The sequence below is a fragment of the Staurois parvus genome, unplaced genomic scaffold (genome assembly GCF_062004578.1).
Source record: "Staurois parvus isolate SC_StPar_1 unplaced genomic scaffold, SC_StPar_1.0 ptg000195l, whole genome shotgun sequence".
Lineage (NCBI taxonomy): Eukaryota > Metazoa > Chordata > Amphibia > Anura > Ranidae > Staurois > Staurois parvus.
Window position 1 is genome coordinate 2,757,691 of NW_028317991.1, and position 24,102 is coordinate 2,781,792.

At 41.3% G+C, this 24,102-nt stretch overlaps 1 protein-coding gene across 1 annotated transcript in view; it reads right to left on the reverse strand.

Annotated features, from left to right (window-relative positions):
* DSCAM (DS cell adhesion molecule) overlaps positions 1 to 24,102 on the reverse strand; it is a 765,341-nt gene that overhangs the window by 47,615 nt on the left and 693,624 nt on the right. The window contains exons 30-31 of the mRNA XM_089677896.1: positions 12,481 to 12,630; positions 1,942 to 2,139 (exon numbers count right to left, since the gene is read on the reverse strand). Coding sequence (XP_089534022.1) covers positions 1,942 to 2,139; positions 12,481 to 12,630 — 348 coding nt within the window. The remainder of the gene's footprint in view (positions 1 to 1,941; positions 2,140 to 12,480; positions 12,631 to 24,102) is intronic.

Consider the following 24,102-nt stretch of genomic DNA (forward strand, 5'->3'; position numbering starts at 1 on the left):
TTCCTATCCTAGGGTGATAATACTATTCCTCCTATCATTGGTATAATTTGGAGGAATAGTGCCCCACCTTTGGTATTAGTGGGAGGAATAATACACCACCATTGGTATTAGTGGGAGGAATAATACACCACCATTGGCATTAGTTGGAGGAATAGTGCCCCATTATTGGTATCAGTGGGGGGATTAGTGCCCCATCATTGGTATCAGTGGAAGGTATAATTCCCCATCATTTTATTTAGTAGGAGGAATAATGCTCATTCATTGGTATTAGTGGGAGAAATAGTGCCCCATCGTTGTATCAGTGGGAGGAATAGTGCCCCAACATTGGTATTAGTGGAAGGAGTAGTGCCCCATCATTGGTATCAGTGGGAGGAATAGTGCCCCAACATTGGTATTAGTGGAAGGAGTAGTGCCCCATCATTGGTATCAGTGGGAGGAATAGTGCCCCATCATTGGTATCAGTGGGAGGAATAGTGCCCCAACATTGGTATTAGTGGAAGGAGTAGTGCCCCATCGTTGGTATCAGTGGGAGGTATAATGCCCCATTATTGATATTAGTGGGAGGAATAGTGTCCCATCATTGGTATTAGTGGGAAGAATAGTGCCCCATCATTGGTATCAGTGGGAGGAATAGTGCCCCATCATTGGTATTAGTGGGAGGAATAGTGCCCCATTATTGGTATCAGTGGGAGGAATAGTGCCCCATCATTGGTATTAGCGGAAGGAGTAGTGCCCCATCATTAACCCCAACCCTGATGAAGTCACGACGCACGTGACGCTACGCGTCGGTTTGTCTACTTCCTGGTGACGTATGTCCGGACACAGTGGCCATATTGGATTCCCCCAGGTGCATGCATATCTACCCACAGGCTGGGAAAAACGCTTTTTTATGGAAAGGAGCATGTGAGTGGAAAACTTTGTAATTTTTAACTTTGCCTATTAAATTTACTACACTATGGAAGGCTTTCTTGTCTTTTTATGAGTTGCATAAGAGAGGAGGAGGAATAAGGAGTCTGCCAGAGGAATACACCACTGAGGTGGTAACTGCTTTGAGGCCCTGTGTGGGTCGAGGAAGGGAGGTGAGCAGGCATTGCTGCCATTTGAAGGAGAGTACTTGCACTTAGAAGTGGAGATCACGTGTGTGTTCCAGCTTAAAGCACAGTCACATGCATGGAATATTTTTTTCACCTTTGATATTGTCTTGTTCACCTATGGCATATATCATTTATGTATAATTTAGACACCATTGTATGTGGCCAATATTCTGTTTTCACGTATATATATATTCTGTTCATTATATTTGATTTATGCACTATATATTTAGTTTCCTAATGTGTGTTATTTAGCTATTTTGGTTGACACTATTTTTTCTTTTCACTAGAGGGAGTCAACACACATTTATTATATATAGTGGTCACTTTGATTTATAATTACACTATATGGAGATACATGATTGTATTCATGTGATACAAGCGCTTCACTAATTTTTAATTTTATAGTGCCCCATCATTGGTATCAGTGGGAGGTATAATGCCCCATTATTGATATTAGTGGGAGGAATAGTGTCCCATCATTGGTATTAGTGGGAAGAATAGTGCCCCATCACTGGTATCAGAGGGAGGTATAATGCCTCATCATTGGTATTAGTGGGAGGAATAATGCGCATTCATTGCTATTAGTGGGTGGAATAGTGCCCCATCATTGGTATTGGTGAGAGGAATAACACCATATTGTGTTATATGCTGAAAATAACAATGTGGCAAATACCGATTATTGTAGCTAAGTATATTGAGCAAGCTGACACTTGAGAAGACAGAACAAGGCAGGGCTAGCAGAAGGACATGGATTATGGCGTTCTGACACACCACATTCTCTTCACCCCTCCTTGTGGGTGAGAATTCCCCTTCAAAGTAATTTGATAAAGGAATGTAACCAAGTTACCTGTGTCCTGCGATGGACTGACACTGTAGCTGTCGCTTTCTTTGTCTACAGAGCCTGTGGCTCTGGGAGTGGGTAGTCTCCAATCTGTGGTCAGTGTGTGTGCAGATATGGTGGGATGTGGTCTGTTCAATGTCCACTGGCTGGCATATCTGTTCCGAGCTGCTGGACCGGCCTTTGCGTTCTTTCTAGTGGTTGGATCTGTGAGAGGCCAAAAAAAGGATGGTCATCAATAAGATATACATGTGAACAAAAAACGCAAAGAAAAGAAAAAGAGATAGATCCACTGATGAGAGACCCACATATTGGACAGAAAGGGAAACAGAGAAATGAAGGAAAGGAAGGAAGAAAGAAAGGAAGGAAGGAAGAAAAGGAAGGGAGAAAAGGAAGGGGGAAAAGGAAGGAAGAAAAAGAAGGAAGAAAAGGAAGGAAAGGAAAGAAAAGAAAGGAGATAGATAGACCCACATATTGGAGAGAAAGGGAAACAGAGGAAACAAGGAAGGAAAGGAAATACAGAAAGGAAGTAAAGATAGACAAAAGGAAAGAAAGGAAAGTAAGAAAAGAAAAGAAAGAAAAGGAAAGTAAGAAAAGAAAGAAAAAATAGACCCACATATAGGAGCAAAAGAGAAACATACAGATAGATAGATAGATAGATAGATAGATAGATAATGGAGAGATAGATAGATAGATAGATAGATAGATAGATAGATAGATAGATAGATAGATAATGGAGAGATAGATAGATAGATAGATAGATAGATAGATAGATAGGATTTATGCTTATTCGTGCCTTGAAAAAGTATTCATACTCCTTGAAATTTTCCACATTTTGTCATGTTACAACCAAAAACGTAAATTTATTTTATTGGGAATTTATGTGGTAGACCAACACAAAGTGGCACGTAATTGTGAAATGGAAGGAAAATGATAAATGGTTTTCAACATTTTTTACAAATAAATATGTGAGAAGTGTGGTGTGCATTTTTATTCAACCCCCTTTACTCTGATACCCCTAACTAAAATCTAGTGGAACCAATTGCCTTCTGAAGTCACCTAATTAGTAAATAGAGTCCACCTGTGCGTAATTTAATATCAGTATAAATTCAGCTGTTCTGTGAAGCCCCCAGAGGTTTGTTAGAGAACATTAGTGAGCAAACAGCATTGTGAAGGCCAAGGAAAACACCAGACAGGTCAGGGATACAGTTGTGGAGAAGTTTAAAGCTTTGAACATCTCACGGAGCACTGTTCAATCCATCATCCGAAAATGTATGGCACAACTGCAAACCTACCAAGACATGGCCGTCCACCTAAACTGACAGGCCGGGCAAGGAGAACATTAATCAGAGAAGCAGCCAAGAGGATCATGGTAACTCTGGAGGAGCTGCAGAGATCCACAGCTCAGGTGGGAGAATCTGTCCACAGGCAAACTATTAATCGTGCACTCCACAAATCTGGCCTTTATGGAAGAATGACAATAAAAAAGCCATTGTTGAAAGAAATCTATAAGAAGTCCCATTTGCAGTTTTTAAGAAGCCATGTGGGGGACACAGCAAACATGTGGAAGAAGGTGCTCTGGTCATATGAGACTAAAATTAAACTTTTTGGCCTAAAAGCAAAACGCTATGTGTGGTGGAAAACTAACACTGCACATCACCCTGAACACACCATCCCCACCGTGAAACATGGTGGTGGCAGCATCATGTTTGGGGATGCTTTTCTTCAGCAGGGACAGGGGAGCTGGGCAAAATTGATGGGAAGATGGATGGTACCAAATATAGAGCAATCTTAGAAGAAAACCTGTTAGAATCTGCAAATGACTTGAAACTAAGGCAGAGGTTCACCATCCAGCAGGACAATAACCCTACACATACAGCCAGAGCTACAATGGAATGGTTTGAATCAAAGCATATTTATGTGTTAGAATGGCCCAGTCAAAGTCCAGACCTAAATCCAATGGAGAATCTGTGGCAAGACTTGAAAATTGCTGTTCACAGATGCTCTCCATCCAATCTGACAGAACTTGAGCTATCTTTCAAGTAGGAATGGGCAAAAATGTCCCCCTCTAGATGTGCAAAGCTGGTAGAGACATCCCAAAAATGACTTGCAGCTGTAATTGCAGTGAAAGGTGGATCTACAAAGTATTGACTCCGGGGGGCTGAATACAAATGCACGCCACACTTTTCACAGATTTACTTGTACAAAAAATTTTAGAAACCATTTCTCATTTTTCTTCCATTTCACATTTATGTGTCACTTTGTGTTGGTCTATCACATAAAATCCCAATAAGATACATTTACATTTTTGGTTGCAACATGACAAAATGTGAATAATTTCAAGGGGTATGAATACTTTTTCAAGGCACTGTAGATAGATTTAGACAAAGATGCAAACAGAAGAACAGATGAAAGATAGAGATGTGTGAATGATGTAAAATATAATGTACACAAACAGCACACACAGTCAGATCAATGTGTGCACGCCTGTATCCTATAAATTATCATTGATCGAACATAACTCATCATGGCATGCGACAACCAAGATATGATCAGTGATTTATGTTGTCATTTGTCCCTTGGAACCAATGCTAAATAGACATAAACAGCACCATAAATAATCCTATGATAAACCAGGAGAGTGGAGTCCTGCAGGCAGGTAGACGCAGACCCTGATTGTCAGCTCTGATGGTTGTCTGCATTTTCTCTCATCAGTTGGGATGTCGGACGCACTCCCTGCACTCTATTGTCCTGTGACTGCGCTCCCTGAGAATTCCCTCTAATTCGGAGATGTCACATCTACTGCAGAGATGTGCGTATTTTTAGCCTGGCTAGACTTAGCGGTTTCTAGAGACAAATAAAGTGGCTTTAACCCCTGATAGGCTGGAAGAAGGAAAAACTATTATTCTGCAGTCTCTTCTCACACCTTGCTATGTTATTTCTACAGTCGTAAGCTGTATTTATTGTTGGTTTGGAAAAAGCCAGAGGGGACTAAAGCTCCTTCATTGAACATTCATCTAAAATATGAATTTATGTAACTTATATTTTGAATTTTAATATACCATTGAAATACATACTGTATAAGGTTCCTGCTAATGTCAAACATAATTCGACTCCTACCACACTGCATAGACAGGTTGGTGACCTGACTTTTCTATATTGCAGTTAGGTAACACTGTCTGGTCAGCTGCCCGCCCCCCGCCTGCGATCGGACAGCAAAGGCATGACAGGACAGTGATGAGGTGTCTCTCTGTCCACTCCGCTCTCCCCTCCTATCAGAATGTTCCTTGTCAACACATACGCACTACGTCACACCAGATTGGCTCCTTGCACCACTTTCACTGTCAGTCTGAGTTTTGTTGTATAGAGGATTACAAGAAGCTAAAATCAAGTCAAGATCAGATACTTATACTAGCTACATTTAATAAAAAATGTAATAATGTTTTTATTGGGCACATTCAGTAAATGCATTAATTAGTGTTTTGTTGCATTTGCTAGAAGGTCAGTTTTAACCCCTGCCTGTCTACAATACGTAAAAAAAACACACCCCACCATGATGCCTCATGCTTGAGGTCTTTTTTTAAACATCCCCCTTTTTGAGACCCACCAGCTGCCACATTGCAGGATCTCAGTCACTACTGTTGCTGACAGCTAGGGGAAAGAACTGATGTTTGGGAACTAGCCAGGGTGGTTCTTGATCATGAGATTGCAAAGTCAGCTATGATATCATGATTACATGCAGGATGAAGGCTTCATTAGGGAAAAAAAAGCTCTCACGCCCTTCAAGCACTTAGAATGCAGCCTATCAATTCTCTAGAGAGAGGTGACATCACTGAGAATGCAGCCTGTCCAGTCATTATAGACCAATGACATCACTAAGAATGCAGCCTATACATTCATTAGAAAGCAGTGACATCACTGAGAATGCAGCCTATACATTCATTAGAAAGCAGTGACATCACTGAGAATGCAGTCTATGTCTATCCACTAAGAACTAGTCACATCACTGAGAATACAGCCTATCCATTCGCTAGAGACCAGTGACATCTCTGAGAGTGCAACCTATCAATTCATTAAAGACTGGTGACATCATTGAGAATGCAGCCTATCCATTCACTATAGACCAGTGACATCACTGAGAATGCAGCCTATCCATTCACTATAGACCAATGACATCACTGAGAATGCAGCCTATACATTCATTAGAAACCAGTGACATCACTGAGAATGCAACCTATCCATTCATTAAAGACTGGTGACATCATTGAGAATGCAGTCTATCCATTCACTATAGATCAGTGACATCACTGAGAATGCACATTATAAATTTACTAAAGACCAGTGACATCACCGAACATAACCTATACATTCACTAGAAACCAGTGACATCACTGAGAATGCAGCCTATCAATTCATTAAAGACCGGTGACATCATTGAGAATGCAGTCTATCCATTCACTACAGACCAGTGACATCACTGAGAATGCAGCCTATACATTCATTAGAAACCAGTGACATCACTGAGAATGTAGTCTATGTCTATCCATTGCCTAAGAACTAGTCACAGCATTGAGAATACAGCCTATCCATTCGCTAGAGACCAGTGATATCACTGAGAATACAGTCTATGTCTATCCACTAAGAACTAGTCACATGATTGAGAATACAGCCTATCCATTCGCTAGAGACCACTGACATCTCTGAGAGTGCAGCCTATCTATTCACTAGAGACCACTGACATCACTGAGAATGCAGCCTATCCATTCACTATAGACCAATGACATCACTGAGAATGCAGCCTATACATTCATTAGAAACCAGTGACATCACTGAGAATGCAACCTATCCATTCATTAAAGACTGGTGACATCATTGAGAATGCAGTCTATCCATTCACTATAGATCAGTGACATCACTGAGAATGCACATTATAAATTTACTAAAGACCAGTGACATCACCGAACATAACCTATACATTCACTAGAAACCAGTGACATCACTGAGAATGCAGCCTATCAATTCATTAAAGACCGGTGACATCATTGAGAATGCAGTCTATCCATTCACTACAGACCAGTGACATCACTGAGAATGCAGCCTATACATTCATTAGAAACCAGTGACATCACTGAGAATGTAGTCTATGTCTATCCATTGCCTAAGAACTAGTCACAGCATTGAGAATACAGCCTATCCATTCGCTAGAGACCAGTGATATCACTGAGAATACAGTCTATGTCTATCCACTAAGAACTAGTCACATGATTGAGAATACAGCCTATCCATTCGCTAGAGACCACTGACATCTCTGAGAGTGCAGCCTATCTATTCACTAGAGACCACTGACATCACTGAGAATGCAGCCTATCCATTCGCTAGAGACTAGTGACATCACTGAGAATGCAGCCTATCCATTCGCTAGTGACTAGTGACATCACTGAGAATGCAGCCTATCCATTTGCTAGAGACTAGTGACATCACTGAGAATGCAGCCTATCCATTTGCTAGAGACTAGTGACATCACTGAGAATAAAGCCTACCCATTCGCTAGAGACCAGTGACATCACTGAGAATGAAGCATATCCATTCGCTAGAGACATCACTTAGTACAGCCTACTTATTTTCTAGAAGCCATTGATATCACTTAGCGTGGCCTACTTATTTACTATAGCCCAGCGACATATATGTAAAAGGGTTAATTGTTTCCTCTGCTGAATCTTGCACTCTGCATTTCTCCGGGGTAAAATTAAAAATGCAAACGTACAGTTTAATTTTGCAAATGATTTTTTTTTTAGCTGTTCAATCAATTAATCATACAGCTAAGAGCTTTTGCAAAATAACCCAATATATTATTAAGTAATTCCAGCTGATTAAGGAAATGCAAATAATTTACCAGGCTTGAAATTGGCAAATTAATTAATGGAGTCCTACTGTGCACAATTCAGTTTCAGGAAAGTGAGGCATTTGCAGGCCTGTGTCCATAGACTACATGCACTGTGATCTATTGCTGGATTTGCAGCCTCTTCCCCCACAGTCTAAAACCAGATCTGTCCATATAAACTCAATACACAAGGAAAGGCCTTTATTACCCATGAAAGGATTTGTCTAACAAAAACGGATGCTTGAATCTTGTATGGATGCTGACTTCCATCAGCTCTTTATATCTTGTAGAGACTATGGTGTCAAGATCTAAGAGTTACCGTACATTACAAAAAGTTCAACAGACTTCATAAAATGGTGAATGTCTATAAAGTTGCCTTTTCAGCTCCCTGTATTTAAACCTCTGTACAAAGGACATGCTATCAAGTTTTATAATTCATGTATTTTAATTTAGGCAACCTGAAAAAAATGTTCTTTTATCACCAGTGTAATTTTATGAAAATTGGACAGAGACCGGGAGAAGCTTCTGTACTGAAATGTACTAATATAAGACAACTGTTCAGTTCTATGTACTGCACAGGGAATGAATACAGTGAGAGCCTTCAATATCAGGCCATGATTCCAGAGGAAATACCTTTCCATTGCTTTTTGTCTGAAGTGTGAGACCATCTAAGGCACTGCTGCCTAAGGTCCCTAGTCTCACCACATTTAGAGTGAGATGTGGTGAACTCACTGCTGTGTTGCTTGCAATTTTCCTTGCAGGAGATGAAACTGTACTTTCTGACCTGTGGTGGAAGGATCTTCCTGCTTCTGTTTCATTCATTCTGAGGATCCTTCACCTCTCCTGCTGCTTTTTGAATATTTCCAAATCAGTCATCAGGGAAATAGCTCTGACAGGTGAAAGCAAAGCCCTGCACCTCTACCAAGATGGCTGCATTTACACACAGACATAGCGCAGAACGAGGAATGGTAAGTCATTAATGCGGGAAAGATCAGATGCAGGAAGACCACAAGTAAAATGGGTGACTGGTCCTTGTCTCTTTTTTTGGGTACAGCTTCCACAGTTTAGATCTTTAACTTCAATTGCTTTTTAATTTCTAATTACTATATAACTACATGTTATTATTAATCACTAGCATTATATCAAGAGGGTTAGGCCTCTTTAACATGAACGCCCTCCGTACTTTCTCAGCAGGGAATCCTAGACTGATCCCCTGCTGACTTGGACCAGAACGGAAACAGATGTCACATATGTAACATCCATGTTCATTCCAAATTTTCTCTATCTTGTGATGGAAAAAGATGGAGTGGCTGGATGTAAGTGGATGTACCTATTCCTATATCCACCAAATCCGGTCAGATCAGTAAAAGCAGACTTGGATATAAATGTTCCTGAAAAACCTAAACAGAATGGATGTTGAGCATAAATAGGAGCATATGAACATATGGATGAGAGAGGTTGGGGTGGAGGAACTTGACTGGCCTGCATAGAGTCCTGACCTCAACCCCACAGAACACCTTTAGGATGAATTAGAGGGGAGACTGCGAGCCAGGCCTTCTCATCAGTGCCTGACCTCACAAATGCGCTTCTGGAAGAATGGTCAAACATTCCCATAGACACCCTCCTAAACCTTGTGGACGGCCTTCCCAGAAAAGTTGAAGCTGTTATAGCTGTAAAGTGTGGGCCAACTCAATATTGAACCCTACGGACTAAGACTGGGATGCCATTAAAGTTCATGTGCATGTAAAGGCAGGTGCCCCAATACTTTTGGCAATATAGTGTGTGTGTATATATATATATATATATATATATACACTGTATATAACCCTTCCCTGCACTTTAGATTTAATTAAATAACATGTGAAAAAGATCTGTCCAAAAATTTCCACCACCCCCAATAAAAAAATAAATCACTGCTGCTACTTTAAACCCTCTTTAAACAAATGTCATAAAGTAATCAAACAATATAGTGTGTAATATATAATCAGTAAACTCACTCCCTGTGTACTCTTATCCACATCCTGGCATGTTTTGTCTTTATCGACTCTATAATCGCTAAAGACAAAACATGTTGGGATGTGGATGGGCGTAAACGGGTAGTGAATTTATTGATTCATTGTACATACAGTAGTAATGTGAATTTTACCATATGTGATATGCTGAGTTTCAACAATTTGCCTGGTGAGTCTCATTTTATATGGAATAAAATAAAGCGTTTTGGATTTTATTACACTATTGGAAGTGTTTTTTTTCTTTCATGTCATGAGCCTATTATCACACTGAAAGAGGAGTTTAGAAAGAGTGGTGTTTGCTGAGGAAAAGAAAACTGGTCTGGATGCTGGTTTAAAGTGCTTTTGCCTATCTGAAATATGAAAGGCATTAGGATCTGGTGAGTCACACTGGATTGGGGTGATTGGTGGTATTCACAAAGTTTCATGGGACTGGTGCACTGAACTCTTATGCTTTGTTGAAAATTTTTTTTTTCACTTTGAGCATAGTGGGCTTATATATATTCAATTTTTTTTTGTTTATTTGTTTTTTATATTTTTTTACAGCGCTACTAGTGATTTGAGCAATAAATAGGTGCATGCCACAAATTGAATCTGGAATATTTGTTTCATTCATTGGCATAGTCTAGCTATTCATAAACCCATGTTCTGGTCCAACCTGGAAATGAGGAAGTTGCCTAGGCACCTTGTAAGCAGGAAACGGCAGGAATCCTATCTAGATTTATATTTTTCTTCATACACATTCTACACAATCTATTGCATTTGGCTACTTTGTGGGGCCTATTATTTTAGGATTTAAGTCCACTTTCAAAATTAAAGTGGATTTTTTCTAGTCTTGGAAAGAGTTTAGAAAGAGGTTAGGAGTTTGGAAAGAGCTTAAAACCTTGTTAAGCTTTTGACTGGGTAAACGTCTCCTTCCTGGGTATATGTCACTTCCTATCTCAAAGAAAGATGATGAGCTGAGGGCAAATCTCCACAAAGTGAGCGGAAATTTTGGTCATCAGACCAAGTGCCCCCTTTGAGAGACTTCCCCTGTACACCTCTTTTGATGACAATTTGGAAAGTTTAGATTTACTTTGATTGTTTTGGTCTTGGGGCTGATGGTCACTATAACAAAGAATTAATTTGAATTTCTCCAACATGGTCATAACAGTAAAAAACACTGACATACAATAGGTTCTAACCCAGCAATGGGCAAACTACGGCCCGGCGGACCTTTTAATCCGGCCCGCGGAGCGTGATAAAAAAAAAAAACAGCCAGGGCACGCAAAGATTGGCTGTCAGGATGTGTGTAGGCGGGGCAGCGTGGCGAACGTGTGGGGAGCTAGGCTCCTCTCACAGTCCGCCCTGAAGACCGGAACGGGGCGGGAACACGGCGAGAGGAACGTGCGGAGCAAAGGTAAGTAAATTGACACAGGGGGGACTTGGCTTACTACTTGGGGGGGAATAGTACTATGGGGGATGAAATACTATATGAGGGATGAATTAATATGGGGGATGAATTAATATGGGGAATTAATTACTACAGGGGGGATGAATTACTATATGGGGGATTAATTACTATGGGGGATGAATTACTATGGGGGATGAATTACTATATCGGGGACGAATTCCTATGGGGGATGAATTACTATATGGGGGATGAATTACTATGGGGGATGAATTACTATGGGGGATGAATTACTATGGGGGATGAATTACTATATGGGGGATGAATTACTATATGGGGGATTAATTACTATGCTTACTATGGGGGAATATTACTATACTTACTATGGATGGCATGGTAGTGGCTGGGCCGGCCAGCAGCTAGTGGGGGGCATAAAAGTTTTGTAAAATAACTCTTTTTATGCTTTTCTACCTTAAATTAATCTAAACATTTAATGTTACAAATTTTAATTTAATTTATATTAATTCACACATACACATCATTCATCTACTCTTGGTCCGGCCCCGGGGTCCAATATATGAACCCATTGCGGCCCTCAAGTCAAAAAGTTTGCCCACCCCTGTTCTAACCCCTTCTGACTATAGCCAAAACTAAAGTATGTTGGCTGGAGTTGCACTTTAAAATTTGAGTAGGAGAATCAAGAGAAGGAGGGAGGTCTGGGAAGATTGTTGAAAGTAAATAAAATATTCCCATTGCACATGTTACTGGAGATGGCTTGAAGAAAGTGGGTGTTGTAACAACTACCAGCTGGGAACTGGTATCAACACAAGTCAAAACATATATCGCCAGCACCCCATGGATGTTCAAGATAGCATCCAAAATGTATTAAATCAATCACATCACAGCAGGAAATTGTGACGTTTCGGGACCATGTAGGACCCCCATCATCGGGCATGTGATGCTTGATGGATTCCTATTGAAATGTCGCAATTTAATGCCGTGATGTGATTGATTTGATAACTTTTTGGTGCTACTTTGAAGATCCATGGGGTGCTGGCGATATATATTTTGTCATTTGTTTAAAGTGATTATAAGAACAATTTGAAAAATTAAATATAAGAATAAAGAAAATATACACAATTAAACTGAAGAGGAAACATACTTTATTGTATCACTATAAATTCTTTTTAAGTCTTTTTACTCCCAAAGGGAGTAAAAACAAAGAATTAAAAAAACCCTTTAAACAACGTTATTAAATGTATACTCACTTGTTCCAGGGCGTGCATCAGAAACGTCCACCAAGGGCCCCGTAGCCTGCGAGACAGACTGGTAATGCACCGTGTGAGTCACAGTTAATGACTTCTGCTTTGATGACTCGCCAAAGTCGGCATCAGTCAATAGCACCGTCGATCTGTCATCTGAAAGGCAGAGAAGATTTAGCATTAAAGGAAGATATAAGGGGCTTAAAACCTTAGTGCTGGCATAACAGAAAGGTGACTGATTTACAGCTGTGCTCCTACATTAATTAAAAGGAGTATTTAACACACAACCTCTTACAGTTCTGCTATATTAGATGCATTTAAGAATGCCATAATGAATTGCTGGAACATAAATTTTAAGTATGGGTTGGGGAGTGATGTATGATGGTTAAGTGATGGCATGGACATACGAGGCAGTCTGCTTATCACAGCTAAATGGACCACAATACAGGCCATCCAGCAGAAAAAACACACATTTTAGAGCATTTATAATGGTTTCTGCCTACATTAAAAATTCTTTTTTTGTAAAACTGGTTCTTCAGTGTGTCGGCAATCCTGTGCTTTATGGTTCTAACTGGGACCATTATTTTCTGGTCACAAAATTATTTCTATAGAGGTTATTTCTATAACTATGCCCCCTGGCCAGAATGCTCTCTCCCCTTTTCTCATTTCTTTAAAGTGGTTCTAAAGGCTTCTTTCATTTTATAGTCTCTTTAACCCCTTGGCGCCAGTGCCTCCTGGCCCTTTAAGGGTTTCAGATGCAGGGAGGCGAGGTTTGTGATCATGTAACCACTGTGATTGGCTGTCACAGTGGTCACATGATCGGAAAGCTCCCAATCACAAGTAGAGATGGGGGGGGTTTCCGTTAGCTGCCTGTAACTGTGTCGGGAATGCACAGGGTGCACGCTCCCAGCACAGATCTGTTTTTCTTTGGATATGTATATATGTGGCCTCTGAGCGTTAAGCCAAACTCGCCAAAAAGCACTATAAATGTGCACGGCAGGCGGGAAAGAGTTACAATAATAATGTCATGCTTACCTACTATGTGCAATGATTTGCCCAGAGCAGCCTTGATTCTCCTCTTCTTGGGTCTTGTGCGGGTGCTTGCTGCCCCATCCCCTCACTGAGTGCCCCCAGAGCAAGCTCAGCGCTCTGAGGGCACTTGTGCATGCTCACTCCTGAGCCACCTCTGTGTGTCTATGGGACACACAGAGCGTGGCCCAGTCCTGCCGTCCACTCCTTCTTTACTGCCTATGATTGACAGTAGTGGGAGCCAATGGCTCCCGCTGCTGTGTCTCAGCCAATGAGGAGGGAGAGAGCTGCTCTCGCGCACATCTCTGGAGTTTGGACTCAGATAAGTAAAAGAGGGGAGCTGAGGGGAGATGTTTTTTACCTTCCTGCATAGAATGCAGGAAGGTAAAAATCCTTCAGCCTTTAGAACCACTTTACCATAATGGGGAAGTGTTCTGTAGTCTGCAGAGGTGAATTGTGCAGGGCTGACAACATTGCTTGGGACTTCACTGCAGCAGAGGAAGTGTATTGTCAGCACAACTTAGAAGCTGAATGGAATTCTGGATGGATTAACATACTTTTCTGTATTTGCCAAATTTGTAATGGGATAAACATGGGGAATGTGCATTATTGCACAGATGTACTGGAACCATTCACACGTGTGCTAAAGCCTGCTCTATGAGCGGTGTGTTACAGTGCCATTTATTTTGAATATCACCCTAATGCATTGTACGTTAGAGATATGAACTTATATTGGGGCTTAAATTTGCCTTTTTTTTTTTTGAAGGTTGCATGTGATCAGCACAGGGCCAATCATTGCTGTCAAGACAGAGAGTCAGGGGTCATGCAGCCTCATAGGATAGTCAGAGGGGAATGAAAACTCTTCCTACAAGATTAACCAGTGCTCAGCTGGACACTGATAGAAGTCACAAGACTGCTATATACTGCTGATGGGAAAAGGTATTAAGCAGTTTATATTTACTAAATTAATTGCAATTTTTTTTCATTGTTCTATGCACTGTGGAAGACTGGATATAGTAAGTAGCTATGTTAGTCACACGTGTGAAAGAGCCCTTCTCCAAACCTCCGATCTCAAAGGCTCCTCTGCTCTGTAAGAGCAGTCCAACAGCCTTTACTCCCCTATGCTCCAGCAGTTGGAAGCCCTCTGGTGTCATCAAGACTGATGCAGGATCTATAACCCCGCAGTGGATATGAAGACGCCAAGGGACAGTCCAAAGCTGGAGTATAGGGGACCATTGATAAGAGGCATGGAGGAGCTCAGCTATGAGGAAAGATTAGAGGAACTGAATTTATTCTCTCTTGAGAAGAGGAGACTAAGGGGGGATATGATCTCCATGTATAATACATAAGGGGGGATATGATCTCCATGTATAATACATAAGGGGGGATATGATCTCCATGTATAATACATAAGGGGGGATATGATCTCCATGTATAATACATAAGGGGGGATATGATCTCCATGTATAATACATAAGGGGGGATATGATCACCATGTATAATACATAAGGGGGGATATGATCTCCATGTATAATACATAAGGGGGGATATGATCTCCATGTATAATACATAAGGGGGGATATGATCTCCATGTATAATACATAAGGGGGGATATGATCTCCATGTATAATACATAAGGGGGGATATGATCTCCATGTATAAATACATCAGTGGTTCATATAGTGAACTCGGTGTAGAGTTATTCACCCTGAGGTCATCACAGAGGACAAGGGGGCACTCTTTACGTCTAGAGGAAAAGAGATTTAATCTCCAAATACGGAATGGTTTCTTCACAGTCAGAGCTGTGACAATGTGGAATAGACTCCCTCAAGAGTTGGTTCTGCCCAGCTCAATGGATTGCTTTAAAAATTGCCTGGATTCTTTCCTCGATACACAGAATATAACTGGATACTAACATTTCTAGGTAAAGTTAATCCAGGGAATATCCGATTGCCTCTCGGGGGATCAGGAAGGAATTTTTTCCCCTGCAGGAGCAAATTGGATCATGATTTGCTGGGTTTTTTGCTTCCTCTGGATCAACTGTGGGTATAGGATTAGAACTTTTTTTTTTAACTGGATTGACTTTTGTCTTTTTTCAGCCAGACTAACTATGTAACTATGTTTGCTGCTTGAGGAGTGATGAAATGGTAAGTATATAAATGTGCATTCAACCCTTGCAGTGTGGGGCTGCCCCAGTGCAAGGATGGATTACTTTTCCTGGAGTTAGGATTTTGTACAACACATAATCAAGTTGAACGCAATATGTGTTGACACACTTCAAAGGATTGCTAACAGCACCAACTGCATGGAGTTTGCATGTTCTCTCTGTGCCTGCGTGGGTTTCCTCCGGGTACTCTGGTTTCCTCCCACACTTCAAAGACATGCTGGTGGGTTAATTGGATCCTGTCTAAACTGGCCCTAGTATATGAATGTGAGTTAGAGACCTTAGACTGTATGCTCCCTGAGAGCAGGGACTGATGTGAATGTACAATATTTATGTTCAGCGTTGCGTAAATTGTCAGCGTTATACAAGTACCTGTAATAAACAAAATAAATAAATAATGATAAATCCAGATTTTCTTATGGTTGTATGCAGGGGCGGACTGACAACTCATGGGGCCCCCGGGCAATAGGGGATCATGGGGCCCCTGTGTCCTTGGCCAAACTCAAAAAAGCCTATGAAAAAGGTACCAGGGGCATATCATGGGGCCCCCTACTGACCCCGGGCAGTGCCTGAGTTTCCAAATGGTGAGTCCGCCCCTGGTTGTTTGTTGCCCTGGCATACACTTAAAAATCCAAAATGTTCACATCTGACTGCAATGAACCTTTAAGAAGATGACAGGGGCATATGGACCGCTCTGCTTACAAAGTAGGAAAGCCCATTAAATGAGTAAAAACTCCAGTGTAGGAATGAAGGTTTTTCTGTTCCAGGCCATTAGCAGAATAAAATAAACCTCCGTAGCTTTGTGTACAGTGGAGAGGGCAGAGCCGCAAAGTATTAATTGAAGCAGAAACTTTTCTCTTGTTGGTTTTGTAGCTGATCCCTGACACCGCAGCACAGAATTGTTTATATGCGCGGCTCTATATATAACATGAGTTTTCATCACAGATTGAAATAAGCTTTGAAACGTGGTGCTGTTTTGGAAAAGTGAAATTTGCAGCTGATAATTTAAATTTAAGAAGTCATATGGAGGTCAAACATACTACATTCAATATGGAACATTTGCCTGGGGTGCTGGGTGAGAAGAAGAAAAGTGATTTTAAAAAAAGGACATTGGATGCTGGATATGGTGAAATATGAAAAGCAGAATTTGGAAGAGATGACCAATATTTTAATTTCATATTGCCATTAAATCCTTTTTTTGTCATATGTGGTTGTATTGCTCACATTACAATGTATGTAAGGTGAGATACAATCATAAAAGCGAGTAGCACCCTCCTAGAATAAGGCTGCTTGATTAACCCCTTCACTCCTAAGGGTAAAACAAATCTTAAAGCCTAAGTAAAATTTTACAACTTTGACGTGTTAGTAAAATCATACAAAACTACTTTGTACATCCAGGTGAAATAAACCTTGTTTTTATCAGGACAAATCGGGCTTTCATTTGGTGGTAAATGGTAATGTACATCTCCTGATTTTTTATTATCCAAGGAAAACTGGCCCAAAATAGTAAAAAAAAAAAATAATTTTTTTAATTTAGCTGTGTTTTTCTTGTTACTACCATAACCTACCACCAAAGAACAACCCAAAATAAATTTTCCAGCTCTTTTGACGATCACATCGATACCAATATGTATGTTATTTGTTGTTTGTACCTGTAGGACAGCCCAGAAACAATAGTGCGCATTTTGTTTTTTGTTTACCTAAAACACACTGACACTGACACTAACTGATACTGATACCAATTAAAAAAACAAACAAAAAAAAACACACCTGTCCTTTGACCTTGACACAAACACTAACCCTGGCACTGAATTATATCAAACCTTAAACTAGGTATTTTTTCTTTATACTGTATCTCTTTTCTCTATTCAGAGAGAAAAAAAACAAGGTGGGCGGCCTTCACAGTGACTGATCACTGTGATAGCCAATCAGAGGCTATCACAGCGATCATGTGACCTGGAATCAGAGGTCCCGGGTCCCGATCATTAGACCTTGGGCTCTCAGTGACACCCTGGTCATTGTGCTGGGAGCACGCTGTGCGGCACGCTCCCAGCACAAAGACAGGTACGCAAATATGCGGCCCCACAGAAAAAAGCCCAGTTCTGTGAGGCCGCATATTTCTGTTATGTCGGCATCAAGGGGTTAAGGTAAATGTAGTTTTATTAGCTCATCTGTAAACAGTGGAGCAATGTGTGATTATTTTTGACAGTTCCAGGTCTTGCTGGCTACAAGCTCAACTACTTTTCCCTGCCTTCTAGTCAATTCTAGAATGTAGTGGGCTGGACAAGGCAGACCCTGAGCCTGAATATTTATATGGACTAAGCCAATCCCTGGGGGAGAGAATGCCCAGTAGGTGGCTAAAGGGTGCATAAATGGCATGGGGCCTGGAACAGCAGGGTTCTTGTCCAGGAGCAGAAGACCCAGCCTGAAGGGCAGCAGGTCTGCAGGAGGTCATCGAGGTCCCAACTCAGGGAGAGCTAGGGGACCTTCTTTTTGAGGAGAGCTCAAGCCAATTCACAGGAGGTTTACTGAGGATCAGGCCTGGAGGCTCACAGGAGAAGTGTGTGGCTGGTATTGGAAAGAGACATCAAAGTACACAGGGACATTGCAAGTATAACCTGGAGAGAGATCCTGACTGTTGCTGTTTAACCCTTTGAGCACTTGCTCCAGAGTCACTAACGTAGGACTGCTCCGGTGTTTAGACTAACCTGAGTTGTAAATTCACTTATTACAAGCCCAAAAGAAGGCTATCTTGAGAAGTGTAGTTAAAACAGAACGTGTCTTCTGCTACTTTGTGCACTAAATTTGAAGTATCCAACGGTTTACCCTGCACCCCAACTAAGTTCAGCGAGCATTAAACCCTAAAAGACATTCACTACCTGATCATTGTGTTGCAAGACTGTGGAGTTGCTGTGTGCGTGGCTGCCATGCATCCACTTGGGAAGAGAACTTGGGATGTATCTGTGGGACCCGCTACGGGTCTTTGCTATAAGAGCACACACTGTGTTGTGATACAGGAATTTCACTTTTGGATCCAGTAAAGCTGGATATACTGTTGAGTTATGACTGATCCAGCTGATTTTAGCCAACTCCGATGACATCATCATGGCTAAAACAATAGCAGACACCCCTGGATGACCACACTCAGGGGGACAAATTAACTGGACACCTATGAAAACCTTTATTCAAGATAAGCTGACTTTTGGGAACAGTCTTTTGGTCATCAACCAGCATTCAGGTGGGCCAAATGTTGATTTATGTGATAGGTGACTGTTAGAAAGCCTTCAAACTGCTGATTCTTGAGTGTTCATTAGAGCTCCCTTACATTTATGGGCACCTTACAGATGGGGTCCAGGCAGATATAAAAAAAATGGACCCTGTTCATTCCGGTTCTGTATTCATAATGTGAACCCAATCTGGCCTAAAATGTTTCTAAAAAAAAATACTGAAATGCAATGTCAGTCTTCAAATTGAGCCTTCTCTGAAGTCTTTTTGTATCCTAGGCCAACGCTGTACATGAAGCCTCAACTTCTGCCAACCTGAGATTAAGACATTTCATTGCTTGGAACTTAATTAAAAAACATACTTTGACCCATTGTTGTTCTGCCCACCAGATTAAAAAACAACATGTATTTACTCCATCCCACTCTTCTGCGTCCATTCTCGCCTAGGCGAGAATGAGATGTTCCTGCTCCCAGTGATATCTCCCAAGAGCCTCCGGGGTATCACCATCACCTACAGTCAGGTCCATAAATATTGGGATATCGACACAATTCTAACATTTTTGGCTCTATACACCACCACAATGGATTTGAAATGAAACGAACAAGATGTGCTTTAACTGCAGACTGTCAGCTTTAATTTGAGGGCATTTACATGCAAATCAGGTGAACGGTGTAGGAATTACAACAGTTTGCATATGTGCCTCCCACTTGTTAAGGGACCAAAAGTAATGGGACAATTGACTTCTCAGCTCTTCCATAGCCAGGTGCATGTTATTCCCTCATTATCCCAATTATAATGAGCAGATAAAAGGTCCAGAGTTCATTTCAAGTGTGCAATTTGCATTTGGAATCTGTTGCTGTCAACTCTCAAGATGAGATCCAAAGAGCTGTCACTATCAGTGAAGCAAGCCATCATTAGGCTGAAAAAACAAAACAAACCCATCAGAGAGATAGCAAAAGCATTAGGCGTGGCCAAAACAACTGTTTGGAACATTCTTAAAAAGAAGGAACGCAACGGTGAGCTCAGCAACAACAAAAGACCCGGAAGACCACGGAAAACAACTGTGGTGGATGACCGAAGAATTCTTTCCCTGGTGAAGAAAACACCCTTCACAACAGTTGGCCAGATCAAGAACACTCTCTAGGAGGTAGGTGTATGTGTGTCAAAGTCAACAATCAAGAGAAGACTTCACCAGAGTGAATAGAGAGGGTTCACCACAAGATGGAAACCATTCGTGAGCCTCAAAAACAGGAAGGCCAGATTAGAGTTTGCCAAACGACATCTAAAAAAGCCTTCACAGTTCTGGAACAACATCCTATGGACAGATGAGACTAAGATCAACTTGTACCAGAGTGATGGGAAGAGAAGAGTATGGAGAAGAAAAGGAACTGCTCATGATCCTAAGCATACCACCTCATCAGTCAAGCATGGTGGTGGTAGTGTCATGGCGTGGGCATGTATGGCTGCCAATGGAACTGGTTCTCTTGTATTTATTGATGATGTGACTGCTGACAAAAGCAGCAGGATGAATTCTGAAGTGTTTCGGGCAATATTATCTGCTCATATTCAGCCAAATGCTTCAGAACTCATTGGACGCCGCTTCACAGTGCAGATGGACAATGACCCAAAGCAGACTGCAAAAGCAACCAAAGAGTTTTTTAAAGGAAAGAAGTGGAATGTTATGCAATGGCCAAGTCAATCACCTGCCCTGAATTCCGATTGAGCATGCATTTCACTTGCTGAAGACAAAACTGAAGGGAAAATGCCCCAAAAACAAGCAGGAACTGAAGACAGTTGCAGTAGAGGCCTGGCAGAGCATCACCGGGGATGAAACCCAGCGTCTGGTGATGTCTATGCGTTCCAGACTTCAGGCTGAAATTGACTGCAAAGGATTTGCAACCAAGTATTAAAAAGTGAAAGTTTGATTTATGATTATTATTCTGTCCCATTACTTTTGGTCCCTTAACAAGTGGGAGGCACATGTGCAAACTGTTGTAATTCCTACACCGTTCACCTAATTTGGATGTAAATACCCTCAAATTAAAGCTGACATTCTGCAGTTAAAGCACATCTTGTTTGTTTCATTTCAAATTCATTGTGGTGGTGTATAGAACCAAAAATGTTAGAATTGTGTCGATGTCCCAATATTTATGGACCTGACTGTATCCCAGAAACAGGGACACAGCTGCAGTTCAGTACTATTCTTATCTATAAAAAATTTCAGGTCGAGTTTGGGTCACGATAATGTTGTTAAGGCCAGTTACACACCTTTGTTCTGTAGTAATGCACGTGTGTTGATGCACTTTTTTCCACACATTACCGTGAATTGCATTAGGGCACCCCGTTCATTTGAAATGTTACCTTTATTTTAAAACACGGTGCCTCACTATGCATAGTAGTATGTTACCATGTGCTGTGGTGTACTGCAAAGTATGTGTGTTAGAAAGGTGCATTGGGGTTCCATTGGGGTGCATTTTCGTGCACTGAGAGAATGTGCGTGATATCAAAGTCCACAGATTTGAACAAACCCTAAATGTATACTCATCGACAATTAGCATAAATTCCTAAATCAGTCTGGGTATCAATATCCTGTAATCCCCTGTACAGCAGCACTCAGAAAGGTACTGTGTACATGAGTGCAAAATGGAAGACCAATACACAGTACAAAGCACATTTTATTGCCTTGAATGTTAAACCTGTTCCTGGGTATATTTTATCTGCTGATTCCAAAAATGACAACAATGTTTCCCTATCAGCTCTAGTTTTTAAGAGACGGCATAAATGTCATGTACCACTTTTCACTCTGGTCACCCATTAAAAATCTATATTTTAAAGTAGCGTTTTATTTAATCTCCTTGTACCATAAAAGTAACACATAAAAAAGTAGCCATGACCTCTATGATGCTCAATCTGTAAAAATTAAATGATTTGAGTGGCAATTTACACATGCCTCCTATATGTTACAAAACTGTAATGCTGTACAGTTAATAACTTACACTTTAGAATCCAATATTTTGGATGTAAAATTATAGTTGGAAGTGCGCAACCTTTCTCACTAGATCTGCTAACTTGTAAGCAAAAGCAAGATCTTTTCAAAAACTATATACAGTATACTATATAAATTCAACCATATATAAGAAACTAGAGCTGATGAAGTCTAGCCAATGCAATATTTTAATCAGAACCCCAAATAACCCCAAGGACAGTTCTAAAAATTGAGGCACCAAGAAAAAAAAATTGTTTTTTTGTTGGGCTGCCTAATTATGTCTTCAGTGGCCAAAGAAGGTCATAGAGTATATCCAATTATAACTTACAAAATTCAGGCCTTGTTTACGTGTATGATAGCACTGGACTGATAGAAAGAAAAATTGGTTCTGATGGAAAAACGTATAGTGCTTTCTCCATGAGAAAAATATAGTGTTGGTTGACCCTGTTCTGGTTCTATGTTGTTACCTCTCTGATAGTGGCAAAGGCAACACTTGCCAGATGGTAAATTCTTGGATGTGTATGCAGGAGTGCCTTGTACAAAGGTTCATCGCATTTAAAGGACTTTTAAAACTACTCAGCCAGCACCATTAATGTTGTCAGGAGGCTCTAGTCTTCATTGATCCTTAACACTGGTCCATTACTGTATTCTGTTGTCAATGTATTGCCGTCAATTGCTCAAGCCCCGAAGAGAAGGGAGGCTTTTCTCTCTTGAAGCACGTTGGCTGAATTTGATGCTCTGTGTAGGCAGATGCCTACAAGGAAATGTTTTGTGTCAATAAGTTAGTCTGTCCAGGTTGGGAAGGGGTTAAGCTTTAGGATGCCAGGTTCCCGGGCTTTCTGGGTCATGCCTCCCTTCCCAGTCAATATCTACAGTATATCAGGTGTAGAAACCTGCACATGGGATGCTGAAGAAGGGCTGCTGAATTATGTAGCCCCAAAGGATACCAGAGCTCCAGGAGGGATCCACCTGCTTTGGATGACACCATTTATGGACAGACACCTTTGCAGGTATGCTTCGGCATCCACAACCTAGCTAGTTAGGGTTTCTACTGCATTGCACTTGTGTTTTATACTGCCACAGAGTTTCAGTAAAGTTCTTGAACTGTTCTAAAGCCTGGTCTGAATTTACTCTAAAGGGTGCATGGTGGTATCTGGCATATAAAAGAACAGGGCTTGTAAAGCAAACATGGGTACTGAAGCAAGACCACTACAGAGGGTTAACTCAGCAGAAAGTGTGGAGGAAGTAAATAGTTTCCACGTGTAACCAAGGAATGGTGAAAGTGAACAGCAACCTGTCAATAAGTGTGGTACCTGGCATGGCGACGGATTCTTCAGTAGTGAGGGGGTTGGTGCTTTGGCTCCCTCCCTAGCAGTCAGTTCCCCCAAAAGTATCTGCTGTCTGGAGACCCCACAGCCTAGATGCATGGTATGGGAGAGTAGAAGGAGTAGATGAACGCATTAGGTCCACACTAGTGCACGGCGGGTCCCCATTCTGTCACTGGGAGTGAGGTCACAGAGGTTTGCTAGATGGGTGGAGAGGACATAGGCTCAGAGGTGTTCCATCTAAATACAGACACTCACAGCCAAGGTGTGTAGTAACACGGGATGGTATGTTTCACATAAGGTCTCTTACTACTGTGCACAGTGTATGGCGCGTCTCTAACTCGGGGTACCACCATAATGTTGACTTCACATGAATGCAGCCCCACCTGGTCCCAGACATTGATGAGCGCACACACAGGCAAAAGGGCATGCTAAGCCCCACCTGCAACTGAAGCATTAAATGTTTAAAAATAGTCCTTTAGGTGAAATGAACTTTTGTACCAGATGTTCCTCTGTACACACAAAACAATTCAAGCCTTGGAGAGGTGCACTAGGCAACCATTATTAGCACTAAATATGTTCAACACAGAAAATCTCTGGAATCAGCAAGCATTCCCATTTCTAGTCAGAAAATGGAGCAGATGCTTCACCGTAGATGCTCTGTGTCCATACACAGGGTGAATCAGGGAAACATGTTCGGGTCCAGCAGATGTTGTAATCTCAGTTTGACAAGCAGGACATCCCTCACCTCGCCTTACCCTAAAGAATGCAGTCTGGGGCAGGCAGCAGGTGGAAAGTGAGGTCAGATTCAAGACTTCAAGAGCCAGAAGGACAATGAGACAACAACTCTTCTCCAGATGCCCTGGCATTTTTTAACAGTGTAAGAGAGTTTGTCATGA